This window comes from Lithobates pipiens, unplaced genomic scaffold, assembly GCF_037356315.1.
Source record: "Lithobates pipiens isolate NorthernLeopardFrog02 unplaced genomic scaffold, aLitPip1_a1.2 Scaffold_8, whole genome shotgun sequence".
Classification (NCBI taxonomy): Eukaryota; Metazoa; Chordata; class Amphibia; order Anura; family Ranidae; genus Lithobates; species Lithobates pipiens.
In genome coordinates, this window is record NW_027507903.1 from 486,751,894 (window position 1) to 486,766,171 (window position 14,278).

At 45.5% G+C, this 14,278-nt stretch overlaps 1 protein-coding gene across 2 annotated transcripts in view; it reads right to left on the minus strand.

Annotated features, from left to right (window-relative positions):
- LOC143960401 (potassium voltage-gated channel subfamily KQT member 1-like) overlaps positions 1-14,278 on the minus strand; it is a 136,497-nt gene that overhangs the window by 53,722 nt on the left and 68,497 nt on the right. For both annotated transcript variants that reach the window (XM_077468985.1, XM_077468984.1), the window contains exons 3-5: positions 12,657-12,747; positions 8,619-8,745; positions 5,772-5,850 (exon numbers count right to left, since the gene is read on the minus strand). In XM_077468985.1, coding sequence (XP_077325111.1) covers positions 5,772-5,850; positions 8,619-8,745; positions 12,657-12,747 — 297 coding nt within the window. The remainder of the gene's footprint in view (positions 1-5,771; positions 5,851-8,618; positions 8,746-12,656; positions 12,748-14,278) is intronic.

Sequence of the window (14,278 nt, forward strand, 5' to 3'; positions counted from 1 at the left end):
ATATCTTTTTTCCATCTTTGTAAAGTTTCATTACTTTGTTAGGTCTTTTGACTGTTCTTTTCTACCTCCTCATGGCTCAGTGTCCTGCTTAGTGCATCCAAGTGAGAGCTAACAAACGTATAGACTATTTATACACTGACACTAATTGTGATTTAACCAGTTGCCGACCGCCGCACGCCGATGTACGTCGGTACAATGGCACGGGCAGGCATAAGGACATACATGTACGTCCCTTGCCTCCCGCGGGTCGGGGGCCCGATCGGGCCCCCGCCCGGTGCCTGCGGCGGTCGGTATTCGTGCGGGAGCGATCCCGGACGAGGGGACGGCCATTCATTCATGGCCACCCCCTCGCGATCGCTCCCGACGAATAGAAATCCCCGGTGACATCACTTCCTCTCCTGTAATGTAAACACAGGAGAGGAAGTGATGTATTCTCTCCTCCGTGTCGGTATTTTCCGTTCCGACACGGAGGAGAGCGGATCAGTAAGTTGCACCAACACTCACACACACAGTAGAACATGCCAGGCACACTCACACCCCCCCTTTACCCCCCGATCACCCCCCCAATTACCCCTGCCCCCCAGTCACAATGACACCAATGTCATTTTTTTTTTTTTTTTTTTTTTTTTTGCATTGGTGTCATTTGTGACTGTAATAACTGTTAGGGCAGTTAGAGTTAGCCCCCTTTAGTTCTAATGTACCCCCCTAACCCCCCCAATAAAGGTTTAACCCCGTGATCACCCCCCGTCGCCAGTGTCACTAAGGCTGGGTTCACATTGCAGCGGTTTATGAGAACGAATGTGATTCGCACCGCACTGCAGTGCAAATCACATCCGATCTCTGTGCGATTCGAGTTCAGCCATTCGCCGCACCCGCCGCACCCGCCACACCCGCCGCAAATTCGCACGGGACCCTTTTTTTGGCCCGCAGCAGAATCGGATCGCATGGGTGTTCACACCATGCGATCCGAGTTTGCAGATCGCACTGCGATATGCGAACTGATCTGGGGGTGTCAGTAACATTTCACTGACACTCCCAGCAGTTCGCATAGGGCAGTGTGAACTGCCGCCGGGAGGCATGCGATGCGGGAACCCGCCGCGGATTCGCGGCGTTTCCGCATCGCTCCAGTGTGAACCCAGCCTAATAAGCGATCATTTTTCTGATCGCCGTATTAGTGTCACAGGTGACGCTAGTTAGGCAGGTAGGTATTTAGGTTCGCCGCAGCTTTTTATAGCGCCAGGGACCCCCATATACTACCGCATAAAGCCCCCTGATTGCCCCCTAGTTAACCCTTTCACCAGTGATCACCATATAACTGTTACAGGTGACGCTGGTTGGTTAGTTATTTTTTTATAGTTTCAGGGCACCCGCCATTTATTACCTAATAAAGGTTTAACCCCCTGATCACCCGGCGGGTGTCATTTGTGACTAATAACTGTTAGGGCAGTTAGGGTTAGCCCCCTTTAGTTCTAAGGTACCCCCCTAACCCCCCCAATAAAGGTTTAACCCCGTGATCACCCCCCGTCGCCAGTGTCACTAAGGCTGGGTTCACATTGCAGCGGTTTATGAGAACGGATGTGATTCGCACCGCACTGCAGTGCAAATCACATCCGATCTCTGTGCGATTCGAGTTCAGCCATTCGCCGCACCCGCCGCACCCGCCGCAAATTCGCACGGGACCCTTTTTTTGGCCCGCAGCAGAATCGGATCGCATGGGTGTTCACACCATGCGATCCGAGTTTGCAGATCGCACTGCGATATGCGAACTGATCTGGGGGTGTCAGTAACATTTCACTGACACTCCCAGCAGTTCGCATAGGGCAGTGTGAACTGCCGCCGGGAGGCATGCGATGCGGGAACCCGCCGCGCATTCGTGGCGTTCCCGCATCGCTCCAGTGTGAACCCAGCCTAATAAGCGATCGTTTTTCTGATCGCTGTATTAGTGTCACAGGTGACGCTAGTTAGGCAGGTAGGTATTTAGGTTCGCTGCAGCTTTTTATAGCGCCAGGGACCCCCATATACTACCGCATAAAGCCCCCTAATTGCCCCCTAGTTAACCCTTTCACCAGTGATCACCATATAACTGTTACAGGTGACGCTGGTTGGTTAGTTATTTTTTTATAGTTTCAGGGCACCCGCCATTTATTACCTAGTCTCACTAGTGTACCCCTAAATTTAGGGGTGTCTACTTTCCAAAATGGGGTCATTTGGGGGGGGTTTGTGCCATCTTGGCATTTTATGGCCTTCAAAACTGTAACGCCCTTAGAAAGCCTGAAGGCGGTGCTTGGTTTTCGGGGCCCCGTACGCGGCTAGGCTCCCAAAAAGTCCCACATATGTGGTATCCCCATACTCAGGAGAAGCAGCAGAATTTATTTTGGGGTGTCATTTCACATATGCCCATGGCATGCGTGAGCAATATATCATTTAGTGACAACTTTGTGAAAAAAAAAAAAAAAAAAAAAAGTTTGTAATTTTCCCGCAACTTGTGGCAAAATATAAAATATTCCATGGACTCAACATGCCTCTCAGCAAATAGCTTGGGGTGTCTACTTTCTAAAATGGGGTCATTTGTGGGGGTTTTGTGCCATCTTGGCATTTTATGGCCTTCAAAACTGTAATAGGTAGTGAGGAGTGAAATCAAAAAATTACGCCCTTAGAAAGCCTGAAGGCGGTGCTTGGTTTTCGGGGCCCCGTACGCGGCTAGGCTCCCAAAAAGTCCCACATATGTGGTATCCCCGTACTCAGGAGAAGCAGCAGAATTTATTTTGGGGTGTCATTTCACATATGCCCATGGCATGCATGAGCAATATATCATTTAGTGACAACTTTGTTAAAAAAAAAAAAAAAAAAAAAAAGTTTGTAATTTTCCCGCAACTTGTGGCAAAATATAAAATATTCCATGAACTCAACATGCCTCTCAGCAAATAGCTTGGGGTGTCTACTTTCTAAAATGGGGTCATTTGTGGGGGTTTTGTGCCATCTTGGCATTTTATGGCCTTCAAAACTGTAATAGGTAGTGAGAAGTGAACTCAAAAATTTACGCCCTTAGAAAGCCTGAAGGCGGTGCTTGGTTTTCGGGGCCCCGTACGCGGCTAGGCTCCCAAAAAGTCCCACATATGTGGTATCCCCATACTCAGGAGAAGCAGCAGAATTTATTTTGGGGTGTCATTTCACATACGCCCATAGCATGTGTGAGCAATATATCATTTAGTGACAACTTTGTGTAAAAAAAAAAAAAAAATTTTTTTTTTTGTCATTATTCAATCGCTTGAGGCAAAAAAATAAAATATTCAATGGGCTCAACATGCCTCTTATCAATTTCCTTAGGGGGTCTACTTTCCAAAATGGGGTCATTTGGGGGGGTTTTGTACTGCCCTGCCATTTTAGCACCTCAAGAAATGAGATAGGCAGTCGTAAACTAAAAGCTGCGTAAATTCCAGAAAACGTACCTTAGTTTGTAGATGTGACAACTTTTGCGCAAACCAATAAATATACAATTATTGACTTTTTTTTTACCAAAGACATGTGGCTGAATACATTTTGGCCTAAATGTATGACTAAAATTGAGTTTATTGGATTTTTCTAATAACAAAAAGTAGAAAATATCATTTTTTTTCAAAATTTGCGGTCTTTTTACGTTTATATCGCAAAAAATAAAAATCGCAGAGGCAATCAAATACCATCAAAAGAAAGCTCTATTTGTGGGAAGAAAAGGACGCAAATTTTGTTTGGGTACAACATTGCATGACCGCGCAATTACCAGTTAAAGCAGCGCAGTGCCAAAGTGTAAAAAGACCTCTGGTCATTTACCAGCAAAATGGTCCGGTCTGAAAGTGGTTAAAAAGCCACAAACGTGAGAAATGAACCTTTAAGTGCCATTTTAACCTCTGGGTGCCACCTTCTGTGTCTGTATCAAGGCCAAACATTCCAGGGTATGTAAACTTTTTATCAGGGCCATTTGGGTGATTTCTGTTATCATTATGCTAATATGGGCAGCACAGTGGTATAGTGGTTAGCACGCTCGCCTAGCAGTAAGAAGCGCCACTGGTTCAAATCCCAACCACAACTCTACCTGCCTGGAGTTTGCATGTTCTCCCTATGCCTGCGTGGGTTTCCTCTGGGTACTCCGGCTTCCTTCCACAAACCAAAGACATGCAGGTAGGTTAATTGGCTTCTGTCCAAAATTGGTCCTAGTATATGAATGGGGACCTTGGATTGTGGGCTCCTTGAGGGTAGGGACCGATGTGAGTGTGTAATGTACAGGGATAGGGACAATTGTAGACACTCAGGTTGAACTGGATGGACTGGTGTCGTTATTCAACCTTACTAACTATGAAACTATGATTTTAAAAGGATCCAAAAAAACAATGTGATAATAAATGGCTTCATGTGATCGCTATCCTTAAATAAAAGACAGTTTTTTGGCATGATCAGTCATATTTACAATATTAATGCCAAAATTTCACAATTTCTGCCAGGGTACGCAAACTTTTGAGCACAACTGTACATTCCATGAAAATGTTTTTTTGTTGTGTGTTTAATAAAAGTACATATATTTTATACTTATTTTCATTATATTTGTATTCAGTGCTCTCAAAGTCCCTCCTCCAGGGGAATCTTTGTTTTTTTTTAAATGCATACATACATGCTGCATTTTAATGTAACACACTGCAAAACACCTCAATACAGCATTATAGTGTGAACAGGGCTCATAGGAAACAAAGTTTTTCTATCTGTCATTGCGTTGAGCCTGAATTGATCAGCACGGTTCAAAGGAACATGGTGTGCCAGATGCCAGACCATTCATTTTGACACATTATATTATATCATACAGTTTATTATATGTGCATTTAAGGCTCACACAGCATTTTTTATCAGTACTGTGTTTTTCTTTTAGGGTGTATTCACATTTGTGAATTCACCCACTTGGAGATTAGATAATAAAACCCCCATTGAGGGTTCCTGCGATTAGCTGCGAGAGGCAGCCCCAGGGAAAGCAATGGGAGGCTGCCAGCTCTCACAGCTAATTGCGCCCACTCGCATGTAATCACTCATGCAGCGATCACACGCTAGTGATCAGCCGTGCACGCAGACTGCCTGTGTCCAGGGCTGATCATTCGCATGTGATCACTGCTTAAGAGACATGGATGCGATTAGCTGTGAGAGCCGGCAGCCTCCCATTGCTTTCCATGGCAATGCCTGTCACAGCTAATCACAGGAACCCCCAGCTGGGGCTCTCGCATTTCATCGCCGAGAGGGTGCATTCGCACATGTGAATGCACCCTTATGGATCTAAGAGCAGTTCTATAGGCCCATGCACACAGTACATAAAGATAAGTAAACTTGCATTGTTTTTTACATAAAATTAAAATAGAAAAATCCACATACAAGGGCAGTAATTTACTCATATATGCATTAAATGCATATAAATACAAGTACATGCGTACACACATACCTGCCTCAATTAAATGCACCTAATGCTGTATGGATGTTTATGCATCTATACGTGCGTAAATAAACACAAGTACTTTACAGACCACTTCATGTGTTTTTATGTAGGACCCTGCTGCTAGCCTACTCCAGCAAGATCCAGCATAGATGATTAGTAAATTCATTACCATTTTATTCAAGGCCTGTGAATTTTTTTTGTACTCAAAATAATTATTTATTTAATACTGTGAAGTGTGAATTTTAATGGCAGATCCGCTCGCTTAATGGCAAGTCTGAAATTCAGAACGCCATAATTTCTGGACCCCAATAAACTCACCAACCTAATTGCAGACGTGGCGAAGACCTGCCCATTGGAGCCAACGCTGAGCACGATAATAGAGGCTATGACCACGATGAGATCTGAGGGCGAGAAGAAACAGGGTAAAAATCCTTGTATATTTTGTGATATTCTGACCACTAGAAGACAATATTTCGGGCAGAGATTGCATTATAGCAACCTAATTTACAAAGTGGCGCTTTGTTTTGCCGCAGGGAACCTGATGCAGAAAAACTCCCAAGATTTGCTGTGGCAAATATCTACTGGCGATGCATTCCTAGATATGGCCTTGTGTTGTAACATACCCTGTAGTCTTGTTAAATAAAACCGAAATCCAGGCAAGCTTCTGAAAGACATTTGTATCTTTGAACTATTTTACATGTCAAAAGATTAAAAAATTCTGCTCAGCCAATTTTGCGATCCAGGCACCCCTGCCAGACAGTGCAGAACTTCGGTGACCATGCTTTTCTCTAAAGCGGTTAAGCAATGCAGTTTAGTTTGCAACCTTTCCCCTGCTTGGGCAATCAGAGGGAGGCTGCATATTAACAATCCCTCCTGTGAGCACACTCAGAGGGTAATGCCGCGTACACACGGACTTTTTGACGGACTAGGTCCAATGGTCTTCCCGACGGACTATCGGCAGAGTTCCGACAGACTTTCTGAACGAACGGACTTGGCCACACACAATCACACCAAAATCCGACGGATTAGAACGTGATGACGTACAACCGGACTAGAAAAAGGAAGTTCATAGCCAGTAGCCAATAGCTGCCCTAGCGTAGTTTTTTGTGACTAGCATACAGAAGAACAAATTTCAGCAATGGAGCCCTAATTGGCTTAGTATTTTACCCCTCCCACTCCTAGTGGGGGATGATATCAGGACACATCAGCTACTTATTCAATCTTATGTTCAGCTTTAAAGTAAGATCCATATTTAAATACCAGCTTTCTGCTTTCTGACGCCATTTTTGAGCTTTTTAATGGCTGACAACACCTCACGTAAGAGTGATTTAACCAGGGAGTGTATGCACCCATCACTGAGTAACATGGCCCTTTAATGTTTTAATATTCAAACTAAATGCTGTAAAAATTATTTTTGCAAGCTCAATTTCATATTTCTCCACTGTAAAATTAGGTGTTGCTTACAATTGGCAGGCGGCATTCGCTTTGAAAGTTAATCTTACACAGTATAAACATCTCTCATCAGTTCATGTTGTGAGAGCCATATCCGCTCGCGTCTATCACCGGGACGGAGACCCTATACGTATATCTTATGGCACTCTATTGTCTTCTATACTCTGTCCGTCATCATTGCCTATGGATTTCCTTGACAGGTTAAAGAAGACCTCCGCTCTAATTAAGAGGCTGTACACAGCTGTAAGATGAGCAGCTATTGAAAGCATTAAATACAACCAGTTACAAGGATGGTCCACTGAAACTTATATTTCCATAACTGATGGATGGCGACAACTCCTTGTGTATGTCATGGATGTCATAGAGCTGTCATGCCCAGTATGAGGGGCTCTCACCAATCTTGTGCTAAGTCCCTGGGTCCGCATACTTCCTTTTCCAATTATGGAGGTTCCCACAATCCCTACACTGAGATTCCAGGTCTTTACACCTGCTGTGACCATTACGAGGGGTTCTCACCATCCCTGTGCTGAGTTACCAAATCAGCACAATTGGTGTGCCATTATGAGGGGTTCCCACCATCCCTGTGCAGAGTTCCCAGGTCTGCACATGTGCAGTGCCCTTTGAGAAGGGTTCCCCCACCTCTACACTGATTTTCCAAGTATACACATCCGCTGTACTTATTACAAGAGGTTGCCACCACCCTTGGGCTGAGTTCCTAAGTTTGTACACTTGCTTTTCCTGTTATGAAGGGTTGCCCCATCCCAGCACTGAGTTCCCAGGTCTGTACACCTGCTGTACCCATTATGACAGAAATGTTGAATACCAGTCACAATACCCCTGCGCTGAGTTCCTGGTCTGTGCTCCTTATTATGGGTTCTGATTATTATTGGGCTGAATTCCCAGGTCTGTTGCCATGTCTGTTATGAGGGGCTTCCCTTGCTAAGGCTGCCCATACATTATACAATTTTCTTGTACAACTTTCCTTTAGATTTACAAAAACCATATAATAGGAGGTCAAACCTAAACACTTTGAATTTGTATGCAATCAGGCAGGCCCTTACGCTACATAGTTGAAGGTAAATCTAAAGAAAATTGAATAAGAAAATTGTATGGTGTATGGCCAGCTTAAGTCAGAGCTAGAGCTCCAGTCAGGAGGAGGAATGGGCTTTATTGATTGCAGAGATAAAGATCTGGCTGTGTTGGATCTCTCCAGAGAAGCCACTGCTTCCACACAAAGAGAAAGGGTTTTTCTCTCCAACATGCTGGCAGGGGACAGGATTTTCCCTTCAAGCTGTTGCTGCTTTTTAAAGAAAACAAATATAAGACTTTGCATACCTTTTTTTTTGATGCACTTGGAATTTTTTTTAGTTGATTTAGACTGAACGTTAATTGGACTTTACAAAACACCAAAACCACCTTAATTTCACCTTCCCCCTGAACCCTAATGCATTTCACCAAAATTGCAACATTTTCCCCAAATCTCCTGATTTTGTTGAAAATTTGGGGCAATAAATCTATAAATTTAGCTTATCCCTAATGTCACTTAGACATGGGGAGCCACTAACAGCACACGTGTGGAGTGCAGCTGCCGATAGCAACTTCTCAGAATTCAGATTTAAACATGCAATTTCCATTCCAATCCTTTGTCTGATGGATTACCCAGCAGCAAGTCCTACCGTTATAATGGAACCCCGGACACAGCAAAAGATGCTCTCACCGATTATCGAGATGGGTTTTCTAGCAAAACGTATTCTCCCTTTGAAACCCACGTATTTGCTGCGGCAGCCAGCTGACCACAGACGTACAACATATTCGGCACCGAAAAACACGACCAGTACAATCTCCTGGAGGGGAAAAAGAGAATAAGATAAAGGTGAGGGAGGAAAGAATGATTAATGACAGGCCAGGATAATTCAGCTACACATAACTGACACTTGTCACCAGAATTACTCCACGCTACAGGAGGAATCTGCTCCTTCCTCTATCTAACTCTCCTCTCCTAAAATATTCTGTATTGCTGGAGGACTCTGCTTCTTCCTCTTTCTAACTCTCCTCTCCTAAAATATTCTGTATTGCTGGAGGACTCTGTCCCTTCCTCTATCTAACTCTCCTCTCCTAAAATATTCTGTATTGCTGGAGGACTCTGCTTCTTCCTCTTTCTAACTCTCCTCTCCTAAAATATTCTGTATTGCTGGAGGACTCTGTCCCTTCCTCTATCTAACTCTCCTCTCCTAAAATATTCCGTATTGCTGGAGGACTCTGCTTCTTCCTCTATCTAACTCTCCTCTCCTAAAATATTCTGCATTGCTGGAGGAATCTGCTCCTTCCTCTATCTAACTCTCCTCTCCTAAAATATTCTGCATTGCTGAAGGACTCTGCTCCTTCCTCTATCTAACTCTCCTCTCCTAAAATATTCAGTATTGCTGGAGGACTCTGCTTCTTCCTCTATCTAACTCTCCTCTCCTAATATTCTGCATTGCTGGAGGAATCTGCTCCTTCCTCTATCTAACTCTCCTCTTCTAAAATATTCTGCATTGCTGGAGGAATCTGCTCCTTCCTCTATCTAACTCTCCTCTCCTAAAATATTCTGCATTGCTGGAGGAATCTGCTCCTTCCTCTATCTAACTCTCCTCTCCTAAAATATTCTGCATTGCTGGAGGACTCTGCTCCTTCCTCTATCTAACTCTCCTCTCCTAAAATATTCCGTATTGCTGGAGGACTCTGCTTCTTCCTCTATCTAACTCTCCTCTCCTAAAATATTCTGCATTGCTGGAGGACTCTGTTCCTTCCTCTATCTAACTCTCCTCTCCTAAAATATTCCGTATTGCTGGAGGACTCTGCTTCTTCCTCTATCTAACTCTCCTCTCCTAAAATATTCTGCATTGCTGGAGGAATCTGCTCCTTCCTCTATCTAACTCTCCTCTCCTAAAATATTCTGCATTGCTGAAGGACTCTGCTCCTTCCTCTATCTAACTCTCCTCTCCTAAAATATTCAGTATTGCTGGAGGACTCTGCTTCTTCCTCTATCTAACTCTCCTCCCCTAATATTCTGCATTGCTGGAGGAATCTGCTCCTTCCTCTATCTAACTCTCCTCTTCTAAAATATTCTGCATTGCTGGAGGAATCTGCTCCTTCCTCTATCTAACTCTCCTCTCCTAAAATATTCTGCATTGCTGGAGGACTCTGCTCCTTCCTCTATCTAACTCTCCTCTCCTAAAATATTCTGCATTGCTGGAGGACTCTGCTCCTTCCTCTATCTAACTCTCCTCTCCTAAAATATTCTGCATTGCTGGAGGACTCTGCTCCTTCCTCTATCTAACTCTCCTCTCCTAAAATATTCTGTATTGCTGGAGGACTCTGGTCCTGGAACAGGAAGTGAAGAGAAATCTCTGCAATAGCACAGAGCAATAAAAAATCTGACAGGAATTATAACACTCCCTTACTCTATCTAAAATGAAAAAAAAATGTTTTGCCTATATTTTTACTTGAACTCTCCTTTCCTGAAATACGCTGTACTGCTGAAGGACTCTGTTCCTTCTCCTAATGCCGCGTACACACGATCAAACAATCCGGTGGAAAAGTCCGGCAAACTCAAGTCCGCCAAACAATCCCCCCGTGTGTAGCCTCCGGCATACTTTTTTGACCCGAAAGTACGGCGGACTTAGAATGCCATGTTGCACACCAATCAGCCCGCCGTACTCGCATTTCGGCGGACAATCCGGCCATGTGTGTGCCAGTCTGCCGTACTTTTGAAATGAGCGGACTTTTCCCGCCCGGAGAAAAGTCCGCTCATTTCGAGCGGGTCTCCAGGTAGGCGGGGCCCGCGAAGGAGATGTCGCTGGCCCCGCCGCCTGGTATGGACTTAAAGGGGAACCCCAACGCTGAAAAAAATCGGCGTGGGGGTCCCCCAAAGTCCACAACAGACCCTTGTCCGAGCACGCTACCCGGCCGGCCAGGAAAGGGGGGCGAGCGAGCGCCCCCCCCCTCCTGAGCCGTACCAGGCCGCGTGCCCTCAACATGGGGGGGTGCCTTGGGGAAGGGGGGCCGCGCGGCCCCCCCACCCCAAAGCACCTTGTCCCCATGTTGATGAGGACAAGGGCCTCTTCCCGACAACCCTGGCCGTTGGTTGCCGGGGTCTGCGGGCGGGCGGGCTTATCGGAATCCGGGAGCCCCCTTTAATAAGGGGGCCCCCGGATACCGGCCCCCCACCCTATGTGAATGAGTATGGGGTACAATGTACCCCTACCCATTCACCTGTAAAATAAAGTACAAAAAAAACACAACACACGAGATAAAATACTTTATTGCACAGCTCCGGGGGTCTTCCGTCTTCGGGGGTCTTCTCGCCGGACTCCTCCGCTATCTTCTTGTAGCTCTTTTCCTCGCCGCCGGCCTCTTCTCCCGACTTCGGGGGTCTTGTCTCCCTCTTCGGTTCTTCTGCCGGGCCACCGCGCCTTCTTATAGCTCTTTTACAGGCGGTGGCCCGGTCTTCTGTCGCCGCCGCCGCCTTCCGTTCTTCTTCTTTAATAAGGGGGCTCCCGGATTCCGATAAGCCCCCCACCCGCAGACCCCGACAACCAACGGCCAGGGTTGTCGGGAAGAGGCCCTTGTCCTCATCAACATGGGGACAAGGTGCTTTGGGGTGGGGGGGGCCCCCGCGGCCCCCCTTCCCCAAGGCACCCCCCATGTTGAGGGCACGCGGCCTGGTACGGCTCAGGAGGGGGGGGGGCGCTCGCTCGCCCCCCTTTCCTGGCCGGCCTGGTAGCGTGCTCGGACAAGGGTCTGTTGTGGACTTGGGGGGGACCCCCACGCCGATTTTTTTCGGCGTTGGGGGTTCCCCTTTAAGTCCATACCAGGCGGCGGGGCCAGCGACGTCTCCTTTGCGGGCCCCGCCTACCTGGAGACGCGCTCGAAATGAGCGGACTTTACTCCGCGTGTGTGGGCGAGTCCGTTCATTTCGAAAGTACGGCGGACTTAGTACGCCGTATTAGTCCGCTGAAAAAGTGCCGTGTGTGGGCAAGTAGCCCGTTCGGAAATTCCGACGGACAGTCTGGCGGACGTCTGCCAGACTAAGTACGTCGGACAGACGGCTACGTGTGTACGCGGCTTAACTCTCCTCGCATGAAATACTCTTCCCCGCTGGAGGACTCTGTACACACGACCGGACTTTTCGACAGCAAAGGTCCGATGGAACAAATCCGTCAGACAATTCGATCGTGTGTGGGCTCCATCGGATCTTTGATGTCCAAAAATCTGACAGACTTTAGAAATAGAACATGTTTCAAATTTGTTCGCCGGAACTCCGCCGGACCCAGTTCCTATCGAGAAATCCGCTCATGTGTATGCTAGTCCAATTGACATAAACCGACGCTAGGGCAGCTATTGGCTACTGGTTATGAACTTCCTTATTCTAGTTCGGTCGTACGTCATCACGTTTCAATCCGTCGGACTTTGTTGTGATTGTGCATGGCCAAGTCCGTTCATTTGGAAAGTCCGCCGGAACTCCGCCGAAAGTCCGTCGGGCAGACCGTCGGACCTAGTCCGTCGAAAAGTCCGGTCATGTGTACGCGGCATAACTCTCCTCTCCTAAAATACTTTGCATTGCTGGATGACTTTTCATCTTCCTCTATCTAATTCTCCTCTCCTAAAATACTCTCCATTTCTTGAGGACTCTGATCTTTCCTCTAACGCTCCTCTCCTGAAATACTCCGCACTGCTTGAAACCTAGTTTGTTCAAAGGGTTTCTGCTACTCACCATCCAGAACAGAGTTCCTGTGGCAAATTCAGAGTAATGTTCTATGGTGGAGAGGACACTGAATATTAAACATATAAGAACGAGGAGAAACCTGTGTATAAAACAGAGAAGGGAATTATCACTGAACAATTAGATCTTCTTGACTAGCATTATTTTACAGGATGTAACATTATATTATCAGATTTTGAGGATTAAAATTGGTTTGATTGCCATCATCAATAAACACGCCTGTTCTGAGCCAAGGATATCCTGGACCTGCCCCAGCCTTTGACTGGACAGTGAAAGGAGAAGCAGCACAGTGATTAATTTCTCTCACTCTGTTCTCTCTTTCTATCAGCATGCCTTTGTCAGCTCATGAGCCGATTGGCTTATTGGGCTTCTTCTTACACTTCAGGTCAGATTCAGGTACTTACACTGCTTACTTTTAGAAAACTACAGTTATGATGTATTACTAATTACAGAGCTAAATACATTTGTGTCTTTATATTTGCCCAGAGTTTAGCTTCAGACATGACTTGTTGTTATGCTGCTGGGATTCTTTTGGTGTCATTGTAAAATAAATGGAAAAAGATTCAGTCTGAGTCTCAAATGTTCCCAGTTTTGAAAAAGATCAGTGTCTCAAAGTGCTGAAACCACAGATAGCCAGGCAATCAGCATTTTCTGAAAAATCCCCACTGATAGCACCGATGTTTCTTTCAATACAGTTATCCTTTTTTTCTGCCCATAAATGGTTTGAATCTCGGCCTGTTCAGCAGGGACCAGCCAAGATTCGATCCTTCTATGGCCAGCTTTAATCAGCATTTATTAAATAACACTAATAGTAGAATCCAAAAGAAGGGAACACAATATAGACACTCAAGTAAGCATTGCCTATTAACCCTCATATATGCATGAAAGCAATCAGGAAAAAAAAGAGGAAGGGGAAAAAGAGGGTTAGAGAAGCAAAAAAAAAAAAAAAGAAGGGGGGTGGGGTGGTGAGAGGAAACAAAAGGGGGGCAAGAACAAAACCATGTATTGAGTGGATAGTCAGGTATTAAACAAAGACCAGCTCAAAACCCAGGGGACCTCAAATATTTCCAGCCATAATATCAATATCTTAATCTGCTTGTCTCTTGCCTCAACCCATGCCCCCCATATCTTCACACATTTTGTAAGGCAGTTGTGTTCCAAATAAGTACGTTTGTAAAATGGTAATCACGTATTACCATAGACCTCCATTGCTGTAAAGTGGGAGGGTAGCTTGCATTTGGAAAGGATGGTTTTCCTAGTTTAAAGGGCAGCATAAAAGAGAAGTAGGTCTTATCAATACCATGTCATTGATATTGATTTAAAGCAGCTGTGCAAAGTAAATGAAAACCTGAAAACATGGCCCGTTGGGGGTACTTGAGGACTGAGGTCAAGAACCACTGAGCTACAACATCCCTCCAGAACTTCTGTATAAAGGAGCAGGTCCACCATATACATGGATGTGCCAATTTCATTACAGTATTTAGGATAGGTTGTGTCCACATTGAATGTGTAAATCACAAAGAGTCTCTGGGGGGAATAATACACTCTGTGTAAAAATGTCAGCTGTATGAATCTATCTCTAGCTGAGATCATAAGAAGAAGGTATTGCTGTA